The 20,912-nt window shown below is 42.8% G+C and overlaps 4 protein-coding genes across 5 annotated transcripts in view; 2 read left to right on the forward strand and 2 right to left on the reverse strand.

Annotated features, from left to right (window-relative positions):
• Positions 1-1,175: 1,175 nt before the first annotated feature.
• On the forward strand, positions 1,176-2,652 carry LOC311350752 (dual specificity phosphatase 29-like). The gene is made up of 4 exons (XM_084470820.1): positions 1,176-1,260; positions 1,399-1,692; positions 1,844-2,070; positions 2,428-2,652. The coding sequence occupies exons 2-4, from the start codon at positions 1,508-1,510 to the stop codon at positions 2,646-2,648; spliced, it is 633 nt and encodes a 210-aa protein (XP_084326946.1). The 5' UTR covers positions 1,176-1,260; positions 1,399-1,507; the 3' UTR covers positions 2,649-2,652.
• Positions 2,646-11,109, reverse strand: adka (adenosine kinase a). 2 transcript variants are annotated; one of them, XM_084470817.1, is made up of 11 exons: positions 10,883-11,109; positions 9,059-9,133; positions 8,067-8,120; positions 6,571-6,649; positions 5,957-6,129; positions 5,551-5,659; positions 5,016-5,186; positions 4,690-4,725; positions 4,377-4,491; positions 4,176-4,265; positions 2,646-4,004 (listed from the first exon to the last, which is right to left on the reverse strand). In XM_084470817.1, the coding sequence occupies exons 1-11, from the start codon at positions 11,026-11,028 to the stop codon at positions 3,880-3,882; spliced, it is 1,173 nt and encodes a 390-aa protein (XP_084326943.1). In that variant the 5' UTR covers positions 11,029-11,109; the 3' UTR covers positions 2,646-3,879. The 2 variants fall into 2 exon arrangements, with proteins under 2 accessions (XP_084326943.1, XP_084326944.1); XM_084470818.1 differs by lacking the exon at positions 10,883-11,109 and adding an exon at positions 10,028-10,154.
• ap3m1 (adaptor related protein complex 3 subunit mu 1) lies at positions 10,644-18,836 on the forward strand. The gene is made up of 10 exons (XM_084470819.1): positions 10,644-10,784; positions 11,291-11,383; positions 11,752-12,064; positions 12,537-12,708; positions 12,887-13,024; positions 13,415-13,500; positions 13,829-13,962; positions 16,198-16,405; positions 16,680-16,824; positions 17,683-18,836. Exons 3-10 carry the CDS (start codon positions 11,792-11,794, stop codon positions 17,781-17,783), a joined length of 1,257 nt encoding a protein of 418 aa, XP_084326945.1. The 5' UTR covers positions 10,644-10,784; positions 11,291-11,383; positions 11,752-11,791; the 3' UTR covers positions 17,784-18,836.
• Positions 18,837-18,934: 98 nt separating this feature from the next.
• The window catches only part of LOC311350753 (vinculin-like), a 30,172-nt gene continuing 28,194 nt past the window's right edge, over positions 18,935-20,912 (reverse strand). Inside the window, exon 22 of the mRNA XM_084470821.1 lies at positions 18,935-20,765. Coding sequence (XP_084326947.1) covers positions 20,619-20,765 — 147 coding nt within the window. The 3' untranslated portion in view covers positions 18,935-20,618. The remainder of the gene's footprint in view (positions 20,766-20,912) is intronic.

Genomic DNA, 20,912 nt, shown 5'->3' on the forward strand with positions numbered 1-20,912 from the left:
CTATCATGTCTGTAAGATTTGTATAAACCACACATATTTCCGGGTAAATGTTTAGTCAATATCTTTCCATAAAACCTTTTTCTAGTAAACCTATGTCTTTATGTCCTTAATTGGATAGATTAGAAGCAGAATATATTAAATTCACACAATAACCAGAGTGCTTGTAAATCTTGCATGCAGACATCTGTGCAGGCACGTGAATTTACATGCACACTCATATATGACCAATAAGGTCACACAGACATAAACATCTTCTGCACACATACACCCGGATACATACACATACACATTTTCTGCACACATAAACTCTATACCAATAGACATATGCAAAATTACAGAGATGAGCAGTGTATCAATCATCAAGTGGATGACTTAATTCTCTCAGTTGTTTTCCCAACACATATTTTCTGTGCTGGGAGCCACAGCGCTAATGTTTCGATAAATAAGCCCCACCCACTTGGCTATCAAGCAAATGGTGTTCCAAAATACTATTTCTATAATATTTATTCATATTACTAAATAATTAATGTATGGGTTCATGTTAACCAGGTATTCATTAATTCATGGTTACCCTAACCCGCTTACCCTAACCTCGACCATATCCCCAACCACTAACTCTAACACTAACCCCTAATATAATGATACTTATTACTGCTAATTCAGTTCATTGAAGTACCGTTATTATAAAGTGTTAGCGTTATTATTCTGTACCTAACTGGAACCATAGTTCCACACACACACACACACACACACACACACACACACACACACACACACACACACACACACACACACACACACACACACACACACACACACACACACACATATACACACAGTGATCCTCACACCTGTTGAAACATTGCTCACATTTTGATGATGTCATACAATGACTTATGTGATCAACTGGGAAATGTATTGTTTCAGTTGCAAACTTACACCAGAGTGGTGGTGTTAACTGTTAGTGTTATAAACCAGTCAATAAGTGTGTGTGTGAGAGAGAGAGAGAGAGAGAGAGAGAGAGAGAGAGAGAGAGAGAGAGAGAGAGAGAGAGAGAGAGAGAGAGAGAGACTTTCCCTTCTGAGCTGCAGGTTGCAGAGGTCAGGATTTTGTCCTCGGTTGCCTAAATATATCGTCTTGCACATGCGAGCGGAGAGGCCGTTACCATTCCTGATCCGTCATTCAGTCTGGAACCAAAACGGACAGAGGGTGCTCTCCACGGACAAACACGCTCCGAGAAGTGCATGTAGAAGAGGGAAGGTATCGTGCTGCTTCTGTATATTCGGACTTTTTTAAAAAGACATTTTACGACATTCCTTGTAGGCTACATAACATAGAGGAGTTAAGAAGTTTTCATCAAACATTTGCATTTTGGGCTTTTATTTTTAACCTGTCCAGGTAGGACGTCAATCAATGCCAATACCATCCCAGACATCTGCTTAGCACTTGAGGAATTGCGTTACTAGACGGTCAAGGGTTCTGGTGGTGGTGGCAGGCGGCGTGAACCATGTCTTCTTGCATGGGGGTGAAGCCCCGCTGCGGGGGTAACCCGTACAAAGCCGTGCGTGTGGACCCCAACAGCGACTACATCACGCCCGGGACGCTGGACCTGGAGCAGATGTTTTGGGCGGGCGCAGGAGCCCAGTATACACACGTCAACGAAGTTTGGCCCGGTATCTACATCGGAGATGAGTGAGTAGGCCTACATGAACACGCACATTGATTGTGCCCCTATCCGAGGCATCAAAGCGTAATTAACATCCACAAGTACCTGGATGCATCTTTGAGCAAGATGGCCCAACTCCTGCCTGCTTCATAATGAGGATAATTAATCTGTCCGCAGGAAAACGGCCTTGGAGAAAGCTGCTCTGAAGAGCATGGGCATCACGCACATCCTGAACGCAGCGGAAGGTAAATGGAACAACGTGTCGACCGGCGCCGACTACTACCGAGACGACATGGACGTCCGGTACTTCGGCGTGGAGGCCGACGACAAGCCCACCTTCAACATCTCCCAGTTCTTTTGTCCTGCGAGCCACTTCATCCACGGCGCTGTTCAGGACCCACAGAGTACGTGAACCGATGCCTAGGCGAATTATTTTGTTCCCCTTTTAATTATAATAGTTCTGTTGATTGATACATAAAATGTACAGCTTCTTTAGGCACTTTTCTATCCATCCTTACGAGTGCTAGTGGCGCATGTATATGGAGTGACCAGGTTGGCGCCATTGACGCATAGGCCTATGAACGGTATTAGTGCATACTGCATACCTTGGTGGCCAACGCATGAATGGAACCCCAAGTGTGTTTGTTACTCTGATTGAGCGAGACCCAAACCTATGCACCTTGAATACACATACATTGTCTATGTAAGGCTAATAGATGCTGTGTATTGTGTGTGTGTGTGTGTGTGTTCGCTTGCCCTAGGCAAGGTGCTGGTCCATTGTGTAATGGGGCGGAGTCGGTCAGCATCGTTGGTCCTGGCTTACCTGATGATGGAGCAAGGCCTGAGTGTGGTGGGTGCTATTGAGCATGTGCGGCAGCGGCGTTGTATTCTGCCCAATCACGGCTTCCTGAGGCAGCTGAGAGCTCTGGACATTGCCTTGCAGGAGGAGAGGCTCAGTGAAAAGAAGACACCAGACCGATAACTGTCCATGGGTTTAATATCCATTTCCAAATGCAGTGATAATTTGTTTGCATGTTGTCGGATTTCTTTTTCCACCAAAGCATGATGCCCACAGAAGTTACTTAATTAAATAATTTGATTCAAATTGAACCTTGATCAAAAAAATCCCTCATAATCCAACAGAAATGTGATTCTTTAAAGTTTAGGATTTTAACAGGTTTTTCAGTCTTTTAAGGCAGAAGAAAAAAAAAGGCTAGATGGGCACCACTCTCTTGCACTGTGCTGAGAAAAGATGTCTCATAAAGTTTGGAGTAACTTCCATGTAGTTACATTACTGTGGACATCTACCTCAGCAAACTTAAGTTAAAAAAACTAATTTAAAAAAGGCATCTGAATCGACAGAGGCTACTTCTCCGTACGAAGAGTTGAGGTAAATAAAATTGTACAGACCAACCCTCTACAAAGGAACGTAGGACAAAGCCAAACACAATTAAAGCAGCCCATTGGTCTGCAGGGAACAAGTGTGCAAAGCTTAACTTGCACATCTTTAAGTACAAATATAGTCATATCAATTGAAATGTGTGCTTTAGAAAAAGGGAACCAATTTGGCATCCCACTGGCCCATTAAAACCAATCTGAATAACAAGGTTAACCAGTCATGAGTAAATGAAAAAATGTCATTATCTGAGAGCTCAATACTGTATACATAACATCACAATGTTATTGTTAAAGTGATCCCCCCCCTCATGGAATTACTCTGTCACACAAAGCACAAAGGGAAAGGCTTGAATGCAACTGTGCACAATAAACACAGTGGCTGGCAGTGTCAGAGCCCCATAATACTATCAAAAGTAACTTATCGTCTAAACAAAATAAAAGATTTGAACAAATTAATGCAGTTTTTTCACTGAGATTCATTATGTCAAGCAATGGTTTTACAGCCTGCAAGGTTCCCCATATTTCTGTTTTGGTATAACCTCTGCTGCAGACCATCTCCCTTAACTTGGGCTGCTGGTGTAACAACTCAAAGCGGCCCCTAGCAGACGTAACGGGTATTGCATGGATGATATGACGGGTACTTCAACAAGCATTTCACACACACAGAGGGACGGATTGTTGTTTGTTGGGTGATGGCGGAGGTTTAACACAGGCCCTGAACCACATGAGGTCAGATTTGTAAGAGGGTTGCTTGAGGCAAACTGGGAACACTAGTGATACGACATTAATTGATGGACAGACGGATGGACGGACCCTCAGTGGAAGTCTGGCTTCTCGGGGAAGGTGCAGCCGGAGCGTCTGATGACCACGTTGGCCGAATAGTGACCTGCCTCCACGCTCTTCTCCAGGGGCTTCTCCTGCACCAGCTGGGACAGAAAACCTGGTGGAGGCCCAAGGAGGTCAGGTGGGTCACACACACACACACACACACACACACACACACACACACACACACACACACACACACACACACACACACACACACACACACACACACACACACACACACACACACACACACACACACACACACACACACACACACACTTACCTCCTACAAAGGCATCACCAGCACCGTTCGTGTCAACAATATCCTTGGGGTCGATCTTCAGCACAGGGAATTTTTCTATCTTGTTGTCGCCTAGAGAGAAAAATAAAGCATTAGCATAGTTCGAAACAAAGCGAGAAATTCAGGCCAAAACCAAAGGCAAAATAAAGGGGGGGGGGCGAGATAACTAGAAGTATTTCTCACTTTGTGCCACGATGGTTTGCTCCTTCCCCTGAGTAAAGACCACAACCCTGGGGCGCTTCTTGTTCTCTTTGGGCAGAGCCTGGGCCTTCTTGGCTAGTTCCTCGATGTCCTCAGTCTACAACAGAAACACAAAGGTAAGCCCAACCAGTCACTAAACAGAAACATTAGAGTAAGCACCACCAGTCAGTAAACAGAAACATGAAGGTAAGAAACATCAGTCTTTTAACAACAGAAACTAGAAGGTAATTACTACCAGTAACTAACAAAGTGTGGATGCCATTGAAGGTTTGATCAAGACCACTGATTCACTTACCTCAAAGTCTTGTGCTTTGCCAAACTCAACAGCCTCCTGAAAATGAATATAGCAATAATATGAAATCATGCTGATCCATTATTTGTCTGATTTATACAGTTAACCGTTTAGTCCTCAGTTTTTTTCTAATCTTTTATCTTAATTTATGTCTTGACCGCTTCAAAAATATGCTTATCTGGTCTTCGATTGCCTTTTATTGCCATTGCAATCTGCTTTTAGTCACCCCGTAATCAATTCGAACACATTTAATATTATCATCATTACTATTAACTATGAAAGGACCAGTTTGGCATGCAGTCATGATGATGTTGGCCTGCCTGACGTACCGTCTCGTTCCCGAACAGGATGTCCACATAGGGCATGACCTGCATGAGGCCGTCCTTGAAGAACTGGGAGATGAAGGGAGCGGCGAGGTTCAGGCAGAATACCTTGTTGTTCTCGGCCGCGTGCTTGGCCACCTTCAGGATGGACTCCAGGGAGACAGTCAGGAAGAAACCCTGAGGAGAAACCATGGACCGGTGATGGGCCGTTTCACCAGGGCAGAGGACATCCTTTTGTCTCGTCGGTTTTATTACTTTTTCTTATTGCAAACCCTTCCATGGGTCTGATGAGGCCCTAATTATAATAATAATAATAATAATAATAATAATAATAAATAATGGTTGTAGAAGTTTGGAAATCTGCCCTTCTGAATTTAAGAGTCCTTTTTACATTTTGTGGTTTTCCTTTCCAAAAACCATAAGGTTACAAGAAACCAACCATCTTGATAACCATATTGTTCCTGGTATTAAAAGGTTCAGTTTCCCGTATGTTTTTCGTTAGAGCTCAGTCATTTCCAATGGAAATTGCAACCCTACTTACAGCAATGTAGTAGACTTTAGCTTTCTCTACTAGCGCCCAGTTCTCCTCCAAGTCCAGATGCTTGTCCTTCTTATAGGAGTTAGCCGCCGCTAGGTTGGCAACCAGAGACCTGAGAGAGTGGGGGGGGGGGGGGGGGGGGGCGATGTCATGGTTACTGGTTAAAAGGTGCAGTGTGCATAATTCAGTGGCATCGAGCGGGATGGACCTGGCAGAAATTAACCATGATATTAATAAGTATGTCTTAATTACTGTATAATCCAATGAAAATAAAAATGTGTTTTTGTATCCACACACTGTACCTCACAGGAGTCCTCATTGGAAACGGAGTAATGGGACACGGGGACATTAGCATGCACGTTAACAGAGGCGGAGAACAGCATGTGCCAGGGGTTATTTCGGGTCTAACCTTTTATCCCCGGTGATGCACACGGCACAGGTCCCGGTGGGCTCCTCGTCCTGCTCGTAGTAGTGGGCGTCCACGTTGCCCTCCAGCGCCTTCTTCTTCAGGATATCCGCAAACTTGTCCTTGCCAATGCAGCCGAAGAACGTGCCTACCCTTTTGGGCTTCTGGATCATCCACTGGGGGGCAGCAGCGAGTGACAGGATCTCAGTGACGGTTTACAGCCGTTGGGGGAATGGACAGAAGCTGTATGGCTAAGGCCACTAGAAGACTATCCCCGTGCCTCCAGTAAGCGGAGTTCCCAGGGGCAGCAGTACATCATTTACAGTAGAGTAACATTTCCCTCATTTTACAAAACATGAGCCAGCCTTGTGTTTTATTTTCGTTATTGCGCAGTAAATTAAACTCTCAGATGGCAAGAATCAGTTGCAGGACATATCAACCATGGTTGGGGAAGTAGGCATGGGCAACTACAGCCGTTTCCAGACTACCTCTGACTGGTGCTGTAGTTAAAGCCAGTCAGTTTTCACTGTCTAAAAGCATCCCTTTACACTTGGCTACAGCTATGTGAGGGTAGTAGTTAACCTGGTGGAGCGGGTGGGGTGTTGTGTGACGCCCACCTGTGCCACTCTGATGGAGTTCTGGGTGGCCCCCCCGGCGTGGTACTCCGCCTCGAAATTGCCGACAAGCTCCTCAAACCTGGAGACACGGGAGGAGCGGCGTGAGGTGGAGGGGAAGGAGGCCAGCAGCAGGAGCCCCCTCTAGAACACTTTACACAGACACTTGTTGGATTACCCCTTCTCAGTTCTGACTGTACAGTACAGAATGAAGCATTGGCAGATCAAGTATTCCATGAATAGTTTATGTCTAGATTTCATGTTAAAATATCCAAATTTAGAAAGATGGCTTTGGTGTTCCGTCTTTCATGTTGAATTTCTACTGGTGCTGATTCGTGTACTTGGGGTCTGTGGGTGCACTGTATGTGTCTTGAGGAGGGAGGAAGCGAAACTAGCAGCCCTACTGCTGTTAAGGTCCTGAGACTAAGGCAGAGGTTGCCGAGATGAGACATCTGGGACTGGCTGGGCGCCGCAAGGGAGGAGGGGGCGTGATCTCCTGAGAACTGACGCCATTGGTCGCCTTGCTCCCCTGCGTGTTTGCAGTACAGTGAAAATACATTTTGGTAGATTGTGTTTTCATTATTTGGATCATATTATTGATCACTACAGGAGGGATACCGCACTGACTTTGGTAGATGAAGCTATCTTGTGTTAGTGTCAGCCCTTAAGGCTTCCAGGGACCAAGAGCATTTTCAGTTAATTATATTATTTACCTCTTCTTCCGAGAACCAACGGTACACTTAATACTCTATACAGGGGATTTACATTAAATAAAGCAGATACATTACCCTAAATTCCTATAACACACATGCTGGGGTATGGCCATAGGACTCAAGGACTAGCTTAGTCATATACTATACACGCTGGCAGAGCAGCACTGTTTGATAAACAAATAGATAACATGTGAAAATTACATGTGTGACCATAGGAGGCCCAAGGAGGTCAGGTGGGTTTGACACACACACACACACACACACACACACACACACACACACACACACACACACACACACACACACACACACACACACACACACACACACACACACACACACACACACACACACACACACACACACACACACACACACACACACACACACACACACACACACACACACAATCTTCTTCTGGTAAATATTTGTTTTCTGACCTAAAACTGCTCTCTGGTCACAGGAGGCATTTGGGGATTCCAATTTTGCAATTGGCTGAACGGCCTCTCGGCCTCGATCGTGATTAGTTCTGGAGCTTGCCTGTTTTGTCTAGCCTACTCCAGTATGAAGTGGATCAAATCCAGCACCAAGGTTCTCTCTTTTACCGACTTTGCTTGAGGAGGAAGTACTACAAAAATGTTGTGCTTATACAGTTAGCTATTACTTCATTTGCCATTCTTTCTTACATTTAGTGTTCAGTCAAATATCAAATCTTTAAGAGTGTTCTTTAAGATACAGGGAAGTTATATAAAATTCAGGGAAGTTGCATATAAAGGAGATACTAACAGCGCTTTGTGTTTCTCATCCGCCAGGATTGCGTCATTGGGCTTCAGTCCATACCTGCAGAGGGCAGAACATAAAGATCATCTTTCAAACACAGAGGGCAGAACATATACATCAGTTTTCTGACCCTACAGGATGAAATATCTCTCACACACACACTTATTAGAGTGCCATGTAAGTCGAGCATTATCCCCACGTGAGAGTGAATTAGAACTGGTCAAGGAGGGAAGAGAGGGGGTGGGTTTGCAGCTAATCCAGGCATTTACGCAAGGGGTTAGAAATGGACTCTGAGCGTAAACCTGTAGGAGCCCTTTGCACCGGTCAACTCCTGCCTAGCCATGGGCCGGACCAAACCAGAACGGGCCTACTCCAACCGGCGCGGCTTAGCCTCACATCACCCAACATTCAAATACAGAGAAGAAACCCAACTTGAGCAATGACAGTATCAAGCCACTGCTCGCTTGTAAGAACCAATGTCTTAAGCCGTTGCTTTATATAAACGGTATACAAAGCAAATGAAATGCAAGCACTATCGTACTCTTTGTTCCAGATTCAGATTTTGGTAGTTCCACCAGGTTTCAACTAAATTGAGCATCTCTTATAAAACAAAGGCTTTCTTTATGGTGATGAACCAAATTCATGCAACTGCACTTAGGATACCAGGGTAGCGGTGTTTAAAGGAGGATTCCAAGATGCGTTAAGTCAACGGTAAAGCAATCTCTTACAGTGCATGCATGCACACATGGACCAGTCCTACAACCCGATGATACAACAGTGGAGATGATCAGATGGAATGCCAGGAATGGCGACACACAGACACACAAAGAATTATATAAAAATAACTTGCACAGTTCAATTCTAATTGTAATTGAATCTTTGTGTAAAAAAGAAGCTTACTAAACAAATATCTGTAAAAGAGCCTGGCTTAACATTGGCCATAAGAGTCGCTCTCTCTGCATTGCCTCAACATATGGGAGTTCAGGTGTGTAACTCACTTGTCCAGAAAGTCCTTGTCAACCTCGGCTGAGATGTCCAGGAGGGGGTTACCCATCCCGAACAGAGAGTTGGGGCTAGAAACACAAAGAAAAAAAGACATTTGTAAAATAAATAAAATTACAGCAGCAGCCTACGGTTGCATCAACATAAAAAAAAGTTTATAGGGAAGATGGCTTAATATGGAAACATCTTGTTTGATTCATGTTGAAATACACTTACATTACTACATTTTTGTTCCATCCCTCAGACCCGGTTACATAGTACACAATTCATGATGACATAAGAAACCTTTCAAAGACTGCATTCGCCCCCAGGCAAAACCAACCAGAGCTCGAAATGAGAGGTCTGCATGTTCCATTACAGTGTGCAAAGAACTGAGGGTGTATGAACGGATACTCATTCAAATATAAAAGAGGACATTTACGCTACCTTATTTTCCATTTCAGTGGAACAAAACAATGAGCTAAAAAAATAAAACCATACCACACCCTTGTTATGTCAAGAGTGTAAACATGAAACGTGTATCGCAGTGGCATAACTAACCATATGCACATGCTTGACACATGATGTGCTCAACCAACACTCAAACATACGATCGGTTTGTTCTGCTTTAGTTAATTTTGACACAACACATACAAAGCCTGCAATGCAGCTCCATATAGATTCATTGATACAATTGGTACTGGAAAAACAACGTGATAATATTAATATACAGCAAGTAACTCATGTCAATTTCAGCATAATTAAACAACCACCACGTCTCTGATGCCACACCCTGGTTATCCATGTATACAGAAAATAGTTCCAATCGTTCTTTTCTCAGCCTTTTTTTCCGGTCATCACTGAGCTTGTGTAAGTAATAACACCGGGGGGAGATGTTGCTATGATTCAGTCGATGCACATGTCCATCTCGAAAGACAAATGTTTCTTCTTATAAAATCGACCCGCCCATTTGTAGGAGAGCTTACCTTGGAGCTGGCATGGTGTCCCTATTTCTAAAATATGAGGCTGACAGACTTGTTGAGCAGCACAAATTCTGAGACCAAAAGAGCTGGGAACACAAAAAACTCCTAATTTCATCTCTTCGTGCCGCAAGGGTCGACATGTGTCTACAGGAGAAGCCCCGCCCCCGCACCAATCGGAGCTGAAGGAGGAGCGACGAAATCATATCACTGCCTCATATTATACAGGTATATTTATTCAATCTATCGTCAATATAAAAAAATCCATGCGGTTGAATCGTTCTTACACAATCGAATGACATGGCGATTCACGTCTAGATGATGACATTGGGGCATGCTCATGTTACATGTTTGAACGTTACAGTCAACTCCAACGTAATTCTTCCCCGACACACAGATAATGTCGAAGAAGCCCAGCGAAATTGGACTGTCACATCGGACTGTCAAAAGTCTGATGTCAAACGAGTCCACTGCCATTGAGTCGTTCAGACAGGACGGGGGCGCGCACCACTGCGCGGTAAACTACACATGTGTTGACCTTCAGCGTGCACACTTTTACAAATCAATAAGACTACGGCAAACATTGCCTGAAGGATAGTTTAAGACATAACGATGATTCACGGTCTCCCTTAACTATCTTTAGCGATTCCTGCACAACACAAGCCACGTGGGAGCTCTACAAACGCCCGGCTGCAGACTACGTGCAATTCCCCACGAAGTGGCTCGTTTCACTAGCATCACAAAAACAGCTACCCCTAACTTGGTAGGCGATCGCTATATAAAGTGATTTACGTGTGAGTGCAATGCAACACAAAGCAACCATGGGAAGGCTTCGTTTCCTTAAATGTTTATTAGTATCACCTTAGTTGGGTCGGAGAGTCTGGCTTCTTTGGAGACACGGTCTTCTCTTTCTTCTCCTCTGAGAGTCTTGATTTCTTTGGAATGACTACCTTCTCCTCCTTCTCTTTCTCCTCTGAATGTCTTTGTTTCCTTGATTTTGAAGCCATGCTTAATGGTTGCTCTGCGTTTCGATCAGCTTATAAGAGAAATGAATAACTATCCCGATCAACGGACACGCGCCTTCTCTGTGGCACCGGTGGTGAGCTGGCCTCGCTATTGCCCGATCTAAAGTAAACCGCTCGCTGTTCGTCCATCATTTTATGATAATGAAAATCAATATGAATTGCTGTATTATATCATAATTAATATGTATCATTTAAAAATGCTATAATCTAAAATTTAGTTTATGTTTTGTTCATGTTGTTTTAGCGTGCCTAATAGTTCAGGCTTCTCCGTGGCCACAGTGAATGCTCAGTTGAAAAAGTGCCACATTGTCACAACATCGGTCATCGACTCCTGCAGGTATAACTTTATGCATTTGTTATGCGAAGTTGTAATAAGTCACCTATCTTCCAGTGATGACGTTTGGTTTTGGAGTGGAATTTAATGTTTTTGTCGGATGTATTTTCGTTGTCTCTTCTAACTTGACCAATATAGTTGTCAGCTGTCTAACTTACCTGCGTTTCACTTTCATATTTTGAAGTTGCAGCTCGTCAGACTGCCTTTTTACTTTATGTTTTGAATGCATGAATTAATCGTACATGTTTAATGCAGTAGTAAACGATTGGTGATTTCGATGTGCGATGTGACATTTCTTCTTCTATATTCTATATTCACTTCTTGTATATTCCCTTCCTCATCTCCTCCCTCTCTCCCTCTCTGTGTGACAGCAGTCACAACCTTGACAGCCTCCCCATTGTTGCAGTTGAAATGATCCACAGCCTGTTTCTGATTAACCACTCGGGAGATATCTTCCTGGAGAAGCACTGGAAGAGCGTCATCGGCCGCAGTGTTTGCGACTACTTCTTCGAAGCGAGGGAGAAGGCTGCGGAGCCAGAGGATGTCCCCCCCGTGCTGCAGACCCCGCACCACTACCTTATCAGCATCTACCGCGACAGGCTTTTCTTCCTCTCCGTCATCCAGACGGAGGCCCCCCCGCTGTTCGTGATCGAGTTTCTGCACAGAGTGGTTGAGACATTTCAGGTCAGCTCAAGCTTTTTGTGTGTTTGTGTGTGTGTGTTTGCCCAAGGGATGAAATACTATTGCGTTGACTGATAATATTAGTTTGTGTGTGGATGTGACACCTTTCACTGCTTAGTGTTTATATCCTTGGGTGCTTTTTAACAATCAAGATTGCCCATCTTGATTGTTAAAAGCACTCCCCTGTAGGTTTCTATCCCTGTATCTTTGTGCAAGATACCTAGCCACTGCTTGCCCATTAATGACGAAATTCACAGTGAGCCACTTATATATATACTTATTTAAGTATACTTATATATACTTATATAAAAACATCTGCTTCTGTGAATGTCTTCTCTACTTTATATGGTTAAGATTACATATCTGCTATTCTCTTCAGTCTATGGTCTCTCTACATAAAACATCCTTACTATGTGCTCTTTGAGATATATATATATATATATATATATATATATAATTTTTTTTATTTTCCCAGGATTATTTTGGAGAATGCTCCGAAACGGTCATTAAGGACAACGTGGTGACTGTTTATGAGCTGTTGGAGGAGATGCTGGACAACGGTTTCCCTCTGGCTACGGAGTCCAACATCCTGAAGGAGATGATCCGGCCGCCCACCATCCTGAGGACCATGGTCAACACACTCACAGGTCCACAGAACTTCACGACAGCCCACACATAATCCAGTGTTCTCTGCGATTATCCGACAATCTCCATTTTATTTGATACAATACAAATTGTTGATTTTAACTGTACTTTGTTGATTAACTTAACTACTTTTGTTTTCTGCATTTCTACGCTTGATTCATTTATTTGTTTTATTTCCAGGAAATAGTAATTTTGAAGAAAGGTTACCATCGGGTCAGTTGTCCACAATCCCATGGAGGCGATCTGGTGTAAAATACACCAATAATGAGGCTTATTTCGACGTGATAGAGGAGATAGATGCCATAGTGGACAAATCAGGTAGGAAAAACCTTCCTTCTTGGGTACAGTAATGTCATGGCAATTCCTTTCGAAGCAGCGTGACCTACCCTCCTCTGTTCAGTTCAAGCCATGGCTAATGGGTAACCTACAGGGAGGCTAGATAACACAACATGAGGAAGCAGAGCAAAAAGATAAGCAACGTCAAAAACAAACAAATGCCTGTTCCATTTACAGTTACAATCACACAGTGAGCACAGCTTATGGTCAGGTATAAATTGTTAAAAATTTAAAAAGCAGGGTTGTTCTTTTAATATGCTGTGGTCACCAATTTTCTTATTCTTTATGTATTTATATTTCTATGTATATTATATATATTTTATAAAATGTATTTATTTATATTTATTTTGTGTGGCTGTGATTGGTCCACAGGTACGACGGTGTGTGCTGAGATACAGGGTGTAATTGAAGCCTGCGTCAAGCTCTCTGGGATGCCTGATTTGACTCTCTCTTTTATGGTGGGTCCCCCTTCTCCCATCTTTCTAGATTGTATTTTATTTGTTTATTAACTTTCCTGCTAACCCGATGGGAAGTCTTCCTTGGGAACTGTTTGGAAAGCACTTTCCAAAAATACTTGGCAGGTTATTGGATGAACCATGTGTCACCATAGATCACGTAGTTCCTAACAGGACACGGATTGGGCCGAACCACTGTGTTTCGGGCCCAAGGGCATGACTTGAAGGCTGGCTAGATGGATTCTCGCATGATTCTGATCTCTCAAATCCAGCTGCCTCACGAGGTGACTTTGCTCTAATAGTTGCTCCCGGTCTCCATCTTGCCCCGCAGAATCCCCGACTCCTGGACGACGTGAGTTTCCACCCGTGTGTGAGATTCAAGCGCTGGGAGGCGGAGCGAGTCCTCTCTTTCATCCCCCCCGATGGAAATTTCACACTCATGTCCTACCACGTCAGCGCCCAGAAGTAAGCGCCCCACACGCCTCCTGATCCCTACCTCCTCATCCGTACCCCTTTAAGGCGCATTCACCTTTCACCTCTTGATGTAGATTATCATTACTTTATTATGGCAGTCACTAAGCCGTGCTGTGCCAATGATCAGCTGAGTGTAAAGCCAATTTAAGAAATATCTCCCTGTACGGAAGTTATCTTTGCACATACGGCTAAGTGACTGGCATAATAAACCAGACACCGTGGTTTGCTTTGTCATCACATTATTATGGGATTTAAAAACACCCTCACATAACTTATTGAGGACACTTCTTCGCTGCAAAGTATGTGATTTAATTGTCAAGCATGATCATGGGAAGATACAGGCAGCTATTTACAAAGCGTAAATTACATGAGCCAATGGGTGTAAATTATTCTTATAGGGAAACTTTCACATCTTGGTCAGCAACAACAAAGGTGAAGGGTTATTGATTGTTGAGAGTTAAGGATTGGCCATGGCTGAAGTCAGCCTTGGCTGGAGAGATAAAGTTAATTGCAACAGTTAATTGCAACAACCTGGCAGGCAAGGCAGACATGTCTGCATGGTTGCAAGACCGTTAAAGATCCCATGGCATGCTACTTTATGGATGCCATGGGTGTTAGTGGGCCCCTAATACAGTTTTTGAAGACTTTCAAGAAAGTCAGCCATGGTGCAGAATTAGAGCCACTACGAGCCAGTCCCACAATGAGATTTCCACAAACGTGCCGTTTTTTAGAGGCGGGTCAAGGTGGAGGGTGCGGGTGTGGCCCTGAGCAGCTTGCGGCCACGGTACCATGAGCTAGTGTTTACAGTGGAACACTGAACATTCCAGGTGCTCCGGTGGGAGTCCTGGAGCTCTATATCTAAATAATATAATATTATATATAGATATCTATATAATATAATATAATATATATCATCACGGCCAAAAGCTGTGTGCGCCTCCAGATGATATTATGAATCTCAAACGACTGCTTCGGGTTCTCCGATGTCTCTGGTTCTTCCACTTCCACATCAATTTTAAGTACAGACTGAACCGAGAAATAGAGAAAGGGATTGTTTCCCGTGATTGTTGCCCGGGATTGTCTCCCGCCGGAGCCCCGCTGCCCGCTGCCGAGGCACCGCCACCACTGAGGCACTACCAGCGGACAATCACGGGCAACAATCCCTTTCTCCTCCATGTCGCGGTTCTCAATTCCTTCTCAACCATGGCCGAGATAACCCCAGATGAATCTCGTTGTGGAAATACCAGAGACGTCAGAGAACCTGACGCAGTCTTGTCTTTTCACCAAATGGGAGCTTTACGCAAGCTTTGTGTGTTGCGTGTTATTCGCCATAACACCAACAGCAGAACGGTTGTCCAAATAACAAAGTATTTAAAGAAGTGTACAAAAAGTGTATTCACACACACACATGTGGCGCTCGCACGGTCCTAGCTCATTGTCTCATAGGCGGGCCAAATTCTCTTGGCGGGCAAAGCAGAGAAAGGGGAGGTAACCTGGCCCCTTATGACGACCTATGGGGCCAAATTCCAAATCGGCGCGTCTGAGCTTTCGTTTTTTCAAAGGCGGAGGAGGATACCTAGTGCTCGTTTTACACCTAATGCCATTTCTAGCCACTGGGGGACCATAGGCAGGCTAGGGGAACTCATATTAATGTTATAAAACCTCATAAATTGAAATTTTCATGCTATCGGACCTTTAATGGAATCTACAAAACAAAGAAGTCTTTAGACTGGCATGGCCTCCATATCAGCCATCGTGGCTACAACAGCAATGCAAATGCAAACTACATTTTACACCTTTCAAACAGAAAGGAAGGGAGACTTATCTAGGTGTTTCCATATGCCATTTTAATTGATTAGTAACTATTAACAAGGTTTATATAATTTATACAAACATGATTAATATTCCACGACAGTAGGGCTGCAACAATCAGTAGAAAGGTGTTCTATCTATTTTTAATCATTTAGGGCCTTTTTCCAATTATAAACACCAAATATTTGCTGCTTAATGCTACAGAAATGAAAAATAAATGGTTCATGGATCTTTATAAAATGATCTAAATACGTAATAATGTTGGACTTGCAACATCATTTGCTATTATTGATGTCATTTTACAGACTCAAGTATTAAACGAAAAAACAGGTTGACTATGAAAAACAATGTTACGCTGCAGCCCTACCTAGAGGAGGTAGGACTCTTATATCTACGGTCCCCCTGCCTCCCCAGCCTGGTGGCCATCCCAGTGTACGTGAAGCAGAGCATCAGCTTCTTTGAGAGCGGCTCCGGGGGCCGCATGGACCTGACGGTGGGCCCTAAGCAGACCATGGGGAAGACGGTGGAGGGCTTTGTGATCACCATCCACATGCCCAAAGCCGTGCTCAGCGCCAGCCTCATCGCCACGCAGGGCAGCTACACCTACGACCCCGCTACCAAGGTAACCAATAGGGGTGTTGATTTCAATTCTGGGGATGTCACGATTCAATTCAATAAATTGATTCTCGATTCCAGATTAAAAATGGATTGTCGATTTCAGTTCAAAGGGGTGCTAAAATTTTAGCATCTACTCCTGTTGGAAGTGGGCTAAGAAAAGTGGTTTAGCAAATGATTACATCACAGCAGGGTACAGTTTGTTTTAAGATTAGGTTGTTTTTATACTTGGATAAGTTATATTACCGATAACCTGTTAAGGCGTATCTATGTGGTGGTAGGTGCTGGTGTGGGACATTGGGAGGCTGAACCCCCAGAAGCTTCCTAACCTGCGTGGCAGCCTCAGTCTGCAGGCCGGTGCCCCCAAACCAGAGGACAACCCCTCCATCAACATCGCCCTCAAAATTCAACAGCTGGCCATATCGGGTACTCTACTTTGAAATAACCTTTCCTTTTACCCTGCTGGAATGATCCAGGTTTTAGGTAATCGCTCCCTAATCCAAAAATGTTTTGGGGTCAAACTTTACTAAGTTCAGCTTAGTCACTATTTAAGTTTACTTAATTTGAATCATTGGTATCATCCAGAAATGAATTACCATTCATGATACCAACCCCACAGTTGCTCCATTGATCATTTTATTTAAGAACAATAGGGGGTTAAAGACAGATGTTTGGCAGGATGGGGGATAAAAACAGGATGAAGACATTTATTTTCGATCAAGTAACAGTGGGGGGTCAGAGACGGCTCTGGCAGGGAGGGGTGTAAGGGCAGGGAAAAGATGTCATCATATAAGCTGTTTGGTCAATTAACAGTGGGGGGTCAGAGACGGCTCTGGCAGGGAGGTGAATGAAAACAGAACGAGGTGAAACCTTATTAACTGTTTAAGAATGAATACATTGTTCTTTATTCCTCTGTCCATTCATCATTTAAAATTTTAGAAGTTTATATTGGAACTTTGACATTTAATTGTAATGAGAACCATGAGTAATCAACTTCTAAATTCAAGTAAAATCATTTTTTTAAACCCATAACCGTCAGTCGTTGACACCCATAAGGGATCATCAGGATATATTAAAAAAAATACGAGCAAGCTTATAACATCTGGAACTCATTGCCTTACTCTGTTTGGTATAGTTTGACAGCAGAACAGATATTGTTTCACACAACATAGATATTGTCTTTATTCATTCATACACTATTTTTACATTGGGTTTGACTTTGTTGACTTTATCCAACCATATGCGTCATTGTTTATTTAGCTTATCTGACCTCTTTTGTTGCAGGGCTGAAGGTGAACCGACTGGACATGTATGGAGAGAAGTACAAGCCTTTTAAAGGAGTCAAATATGTCACTAAAGCTGGAAAATTCCAAGTAAGGACCTGAGCATCAACTGGCTGATGTGACGAAAGCCAACAATCCAATGTGCCAAACATGGGGAACTGAAACATTCCCACGCTCCAAGTTTCAGTTAGTTCTACAAGCCTTCTGTATCCTCCTAGCTCACTGTTATTAATGAAAGACTTTGTGTTGTCCAAAGTTAATGTATATGTTCATAGTGTTGCAGAGAATCGAATGATACTTCTAACCTTTTAAAGGGAAGCCTTAATAATTGTGGGAAATACTTGTATGCTTTTTGTATGTGCATTATCGTATATCGTATAGTATTTTGAGACAGTTTTGTGACTAGTTTATTTTTCTTCATGTTATAGTTTATTTATCCTCATTTTATATGCTCCAAGGGACACACTAAGCTTTAAAAGACTTGTGCAGCAGCCTGTCAGCGACGCCATTTCACACTTCAGCACACAAACCATGAAATCAGTGTCAATGTTTGCAGACCTTGTTACCTTTTGCAGCTGAACACAATCAGTTTTATAAAGTAGCTATTTTTCTAGAATCCAAGCAGCCACCTCGTCCCTCGTTTACCGTCAGTGCAGGTATTTCAGCCCAGAAATGTTGGCTTTGGGGTTTGACAGTAATGTCTGTCTGCCATAAAGAGCCCTCTGGTTCTTGTCGAAGTCACCTTGGAGAGCTGGAAGCATCTGTTAATCTGTTATTATATGTAGGACCTAACCTCGTCAATGTGGCCTGACTACAACTACATGCAACACGCAATAGTTGACTTCACACAGGAACCAGAAATGGAGAGGATGGAATCACTGAAGAAGGTTTTAGTCCCTACTGCACCGTAGGGCCTTGGTGCATTGCTCTGTAGAGAGTTGAGGATGCTAAGGAGGCAAGCTCACCTTACTTTTATAAAACAATACTCACGTAATTCAGCCTTATTCAACACAGCTTTTGCACAATCACTTATTGGGGTGGGTGGGGACAAGGAATGTCCTCTGTTTATCGACAAATTAAGATATTTTATATGAAAAACCCATGTTTAATGTGTGCTTATTTACTACAATGCTCATGAAGTGTACTTAAATATGCGATAACATTGGCATGAGCATAACGTGTCAAATAAAGAGGCTATTAAGTCCAACAGTATTTGTATTTTTATTATTCCAAGGCACAGATGTGTGGACAGCGCTACGAGAATCAGACATCCAAGGTTGGAGAATTTCGGTGACTCAACGTTAGCGATTGCTGCATCCTTATAGGCCAATGTGTTATTCACGCAAATACTTTTCTTAAACCACAGTCCACCTTTTAATACTGCCTGTTAAGTAAAGTTTATAAGCACACACGTATTTATACTTTTCTCTTACAGTTGTTCTTAAACTGCCATTGTAAAAAAAAGAAATACCACCACGTGGTTGAAGCAATGCTAAAATATATATATATATATATATATATATATATATATAAAAAAAACAATTTTATGGGTTATCACTGTCTTGAACATGTCAGGCAAAAATAACAGTTGCCTGATGAAATCCAAATTGAGCACTTGCATGAATATACTAGTTAGCAACATGAACATATTTGAAGGTAAAACCATTGCGGTCATCTGGAAAAAGCACAACCAAATGATTGTTTGGAACATTTAGACATTGATGTCCAGGGGTTCTCACAAATGAAGGGAAAAGCTTGTATCAAAGTAAAGCACAACAATATTGAAGTCGCAATGTGTTCATTGAGCCCTCCCAGTTAGAAGGCAGGAGACTTTAAGAATGGAAATGACTCTGCCAGTGTATTTATTTTTTATTTGTAGAATGTCAGTAATAAGATGTGATTTTAATGATACGTTATAAAAATCACTCGATCAGCATTGACTACACACATTTCGATGTCTTTTCATTTATGCCACGAGCTTGTTGAAATGGTACACATTGCGACTGTAACTTTAAAAAAGTAACATTACTTACTTCTAAGTCAAATGTCTTTTACTTGACTTATGTTCATATTTGTTGTCCTGAATATAAACTGTGTTGATGAAATGAAAGATCCTTGGGCAATGTTAAACCATAAGGAACTAACTATTGAACAAAATTGGCTAATGCTGCTGTGGAGTTAGCACCAAAAAAAATAACAATGTCCACTCAGCAATATTACCTTTTAAATAGGTTTCATAAACACATAAATCATGAAAATAAATTTAAAAAAAGCATTGCATGGCAAAATGTAATTCAGTTGATGTGTTATATTTCACCTCTCAGATTGATCTTCAGTTAAGAGCAGTATAACGATTCAACGTAAACATAATGACCAAAATACAATCAGCCAGGTATGCACAAGATCAAAGCACTTAAACTCCCAGCAAAGGATGTTAACAAAATAAATCCCTATTAAATATATACAGTACACCATAATAAACTGATGACATTCAACAAAAAGTAAACATTCTTTCTCAGTGAATATTATATGTCATAATTCTCCTTTAAAAGTAGAAAAAACGTTTCATGCAAAAAATATATACCTGGGATTTGGATAAACTCTTGTAACCCAACATACCAAAAATATATATAAAAAAACTGTCAAATATTAACCTATGGATTTCCATAGCTACAGACAAAAGAGCCGGGGAGCAGAGTAGGACTAACTGACAGTTGGCCAAGTACCAAAAGATAACACACAAACAAACAACAAACACACACAAACTGAAGTAAAGGACGGACTGAAAGCAGCACTTTGCAGGCTTCGTCTTTACAAAGGGAGAGTACTATCATTCTTCCTTTGTGTGCGCGTCATTTGTACAAAGGATCTGTGGTGTGCTCTTATAGCTGAACTAAACTCCCTGGGTTTCAGGTGGCAGTTGGGCGGGTTTGTGGTTCACTGGTACCAGGGAGTCTTGCGGACCCAGCGCAGGGTGCATCCCGAGTCGGTCCGAATCTTGATGGACGCTGCCTCGGCCTCTCTCACCGTCTCCTTCACGGACTGCATCAGGTTCTGGGCATTGTGCACCAGCATGTCTGTGGCCTGGACGGGGTGGGAGATGGGAACAACAACACAAAAACCATGGGTTGACCTGACCCAGGGTCTCCAAGCCTTGGGGTCGAGACCCCACTTGTGGTGGCATGAAATGCATATGGGGTAGTGGATGATGGCTGATTTATAAGTCATAGA

This window comes from Micromesistius poutassou, assembly GCF_964030765.1.
Source record: "Micromesistius poutassou genome assembly, chromosome: 7".
Taxonomy (NCBI): Eukaryota; Metazoa; Chordata; class Actinopteri; order Gadiformes; family Gadidae; genus Micromesistius; species Micromesistius poutassou.

Bases quoted from the DNA above. Each gene is read 5' to 3' on its own strand.
- LOC311350752 (XM_084470820.1), top strand. From the start codon at position 1,508: ATGTCTTCTTGCATGGGGGTGAAGCCCCGCTGCGGGGGTAACCCGTAC. The intron at 1,693-1,843 runs GTGAGTAGGCCT...ATCTGTCCGCAG, and splicing joins GGTATCTACATCGGAGATGA to GAAAACGGCCTTGGAGAAAG. The intron at 2,071-2,427 runs GTACGTGAACCG...CGCTTGCCCTAG, and splicing joins CGCTGTTCAGGACCCACAGA to GCAAGGTGCTGGTCCATTGT.
- adka (XM_084470817.1), bottom strand. From the start codon at position 11,028: ATGGCTTCAAAATCAAGGAAACAAAGACATTCAGAGGAGAAAGAGAAG. The intron at 9,134-10,882 runs GTGATACTAATA...TTGTGTTTCTAG, and splicing joins GACTCTCCGACCCAACTAAG to CCCCAACTCTCTGTTCGGGA. The intron at 4,492-4,689 runs GTAAGTGAATCA...TTTCTGTTGTAG, and splicing joins GCAAAGCACAAGACTTTGAG to ACTGAGGACATCGAGGAACT.
- ap3m1 (XM_084470819.1), top strand. From the start codon at position 11,792: ATGATCCACAGCCTGTTTCTGATTAACCACTCGGGAGATATCTTCCTG. The intron at 12,709-12,886 runs GTCCACAGAACT...TTTTATTTCCAG, and splicing joins CATGGTCAACACACTCACAG to GAAATAGTAATTTTGAAGAA. The intron at 16,825-17,682 runs GTACTCTACTTT...CTTTTGTTGCAG, and splicing joins TCAACAGCTGGCCATATCGG to GGCTGAAGGTGAACCGACTG.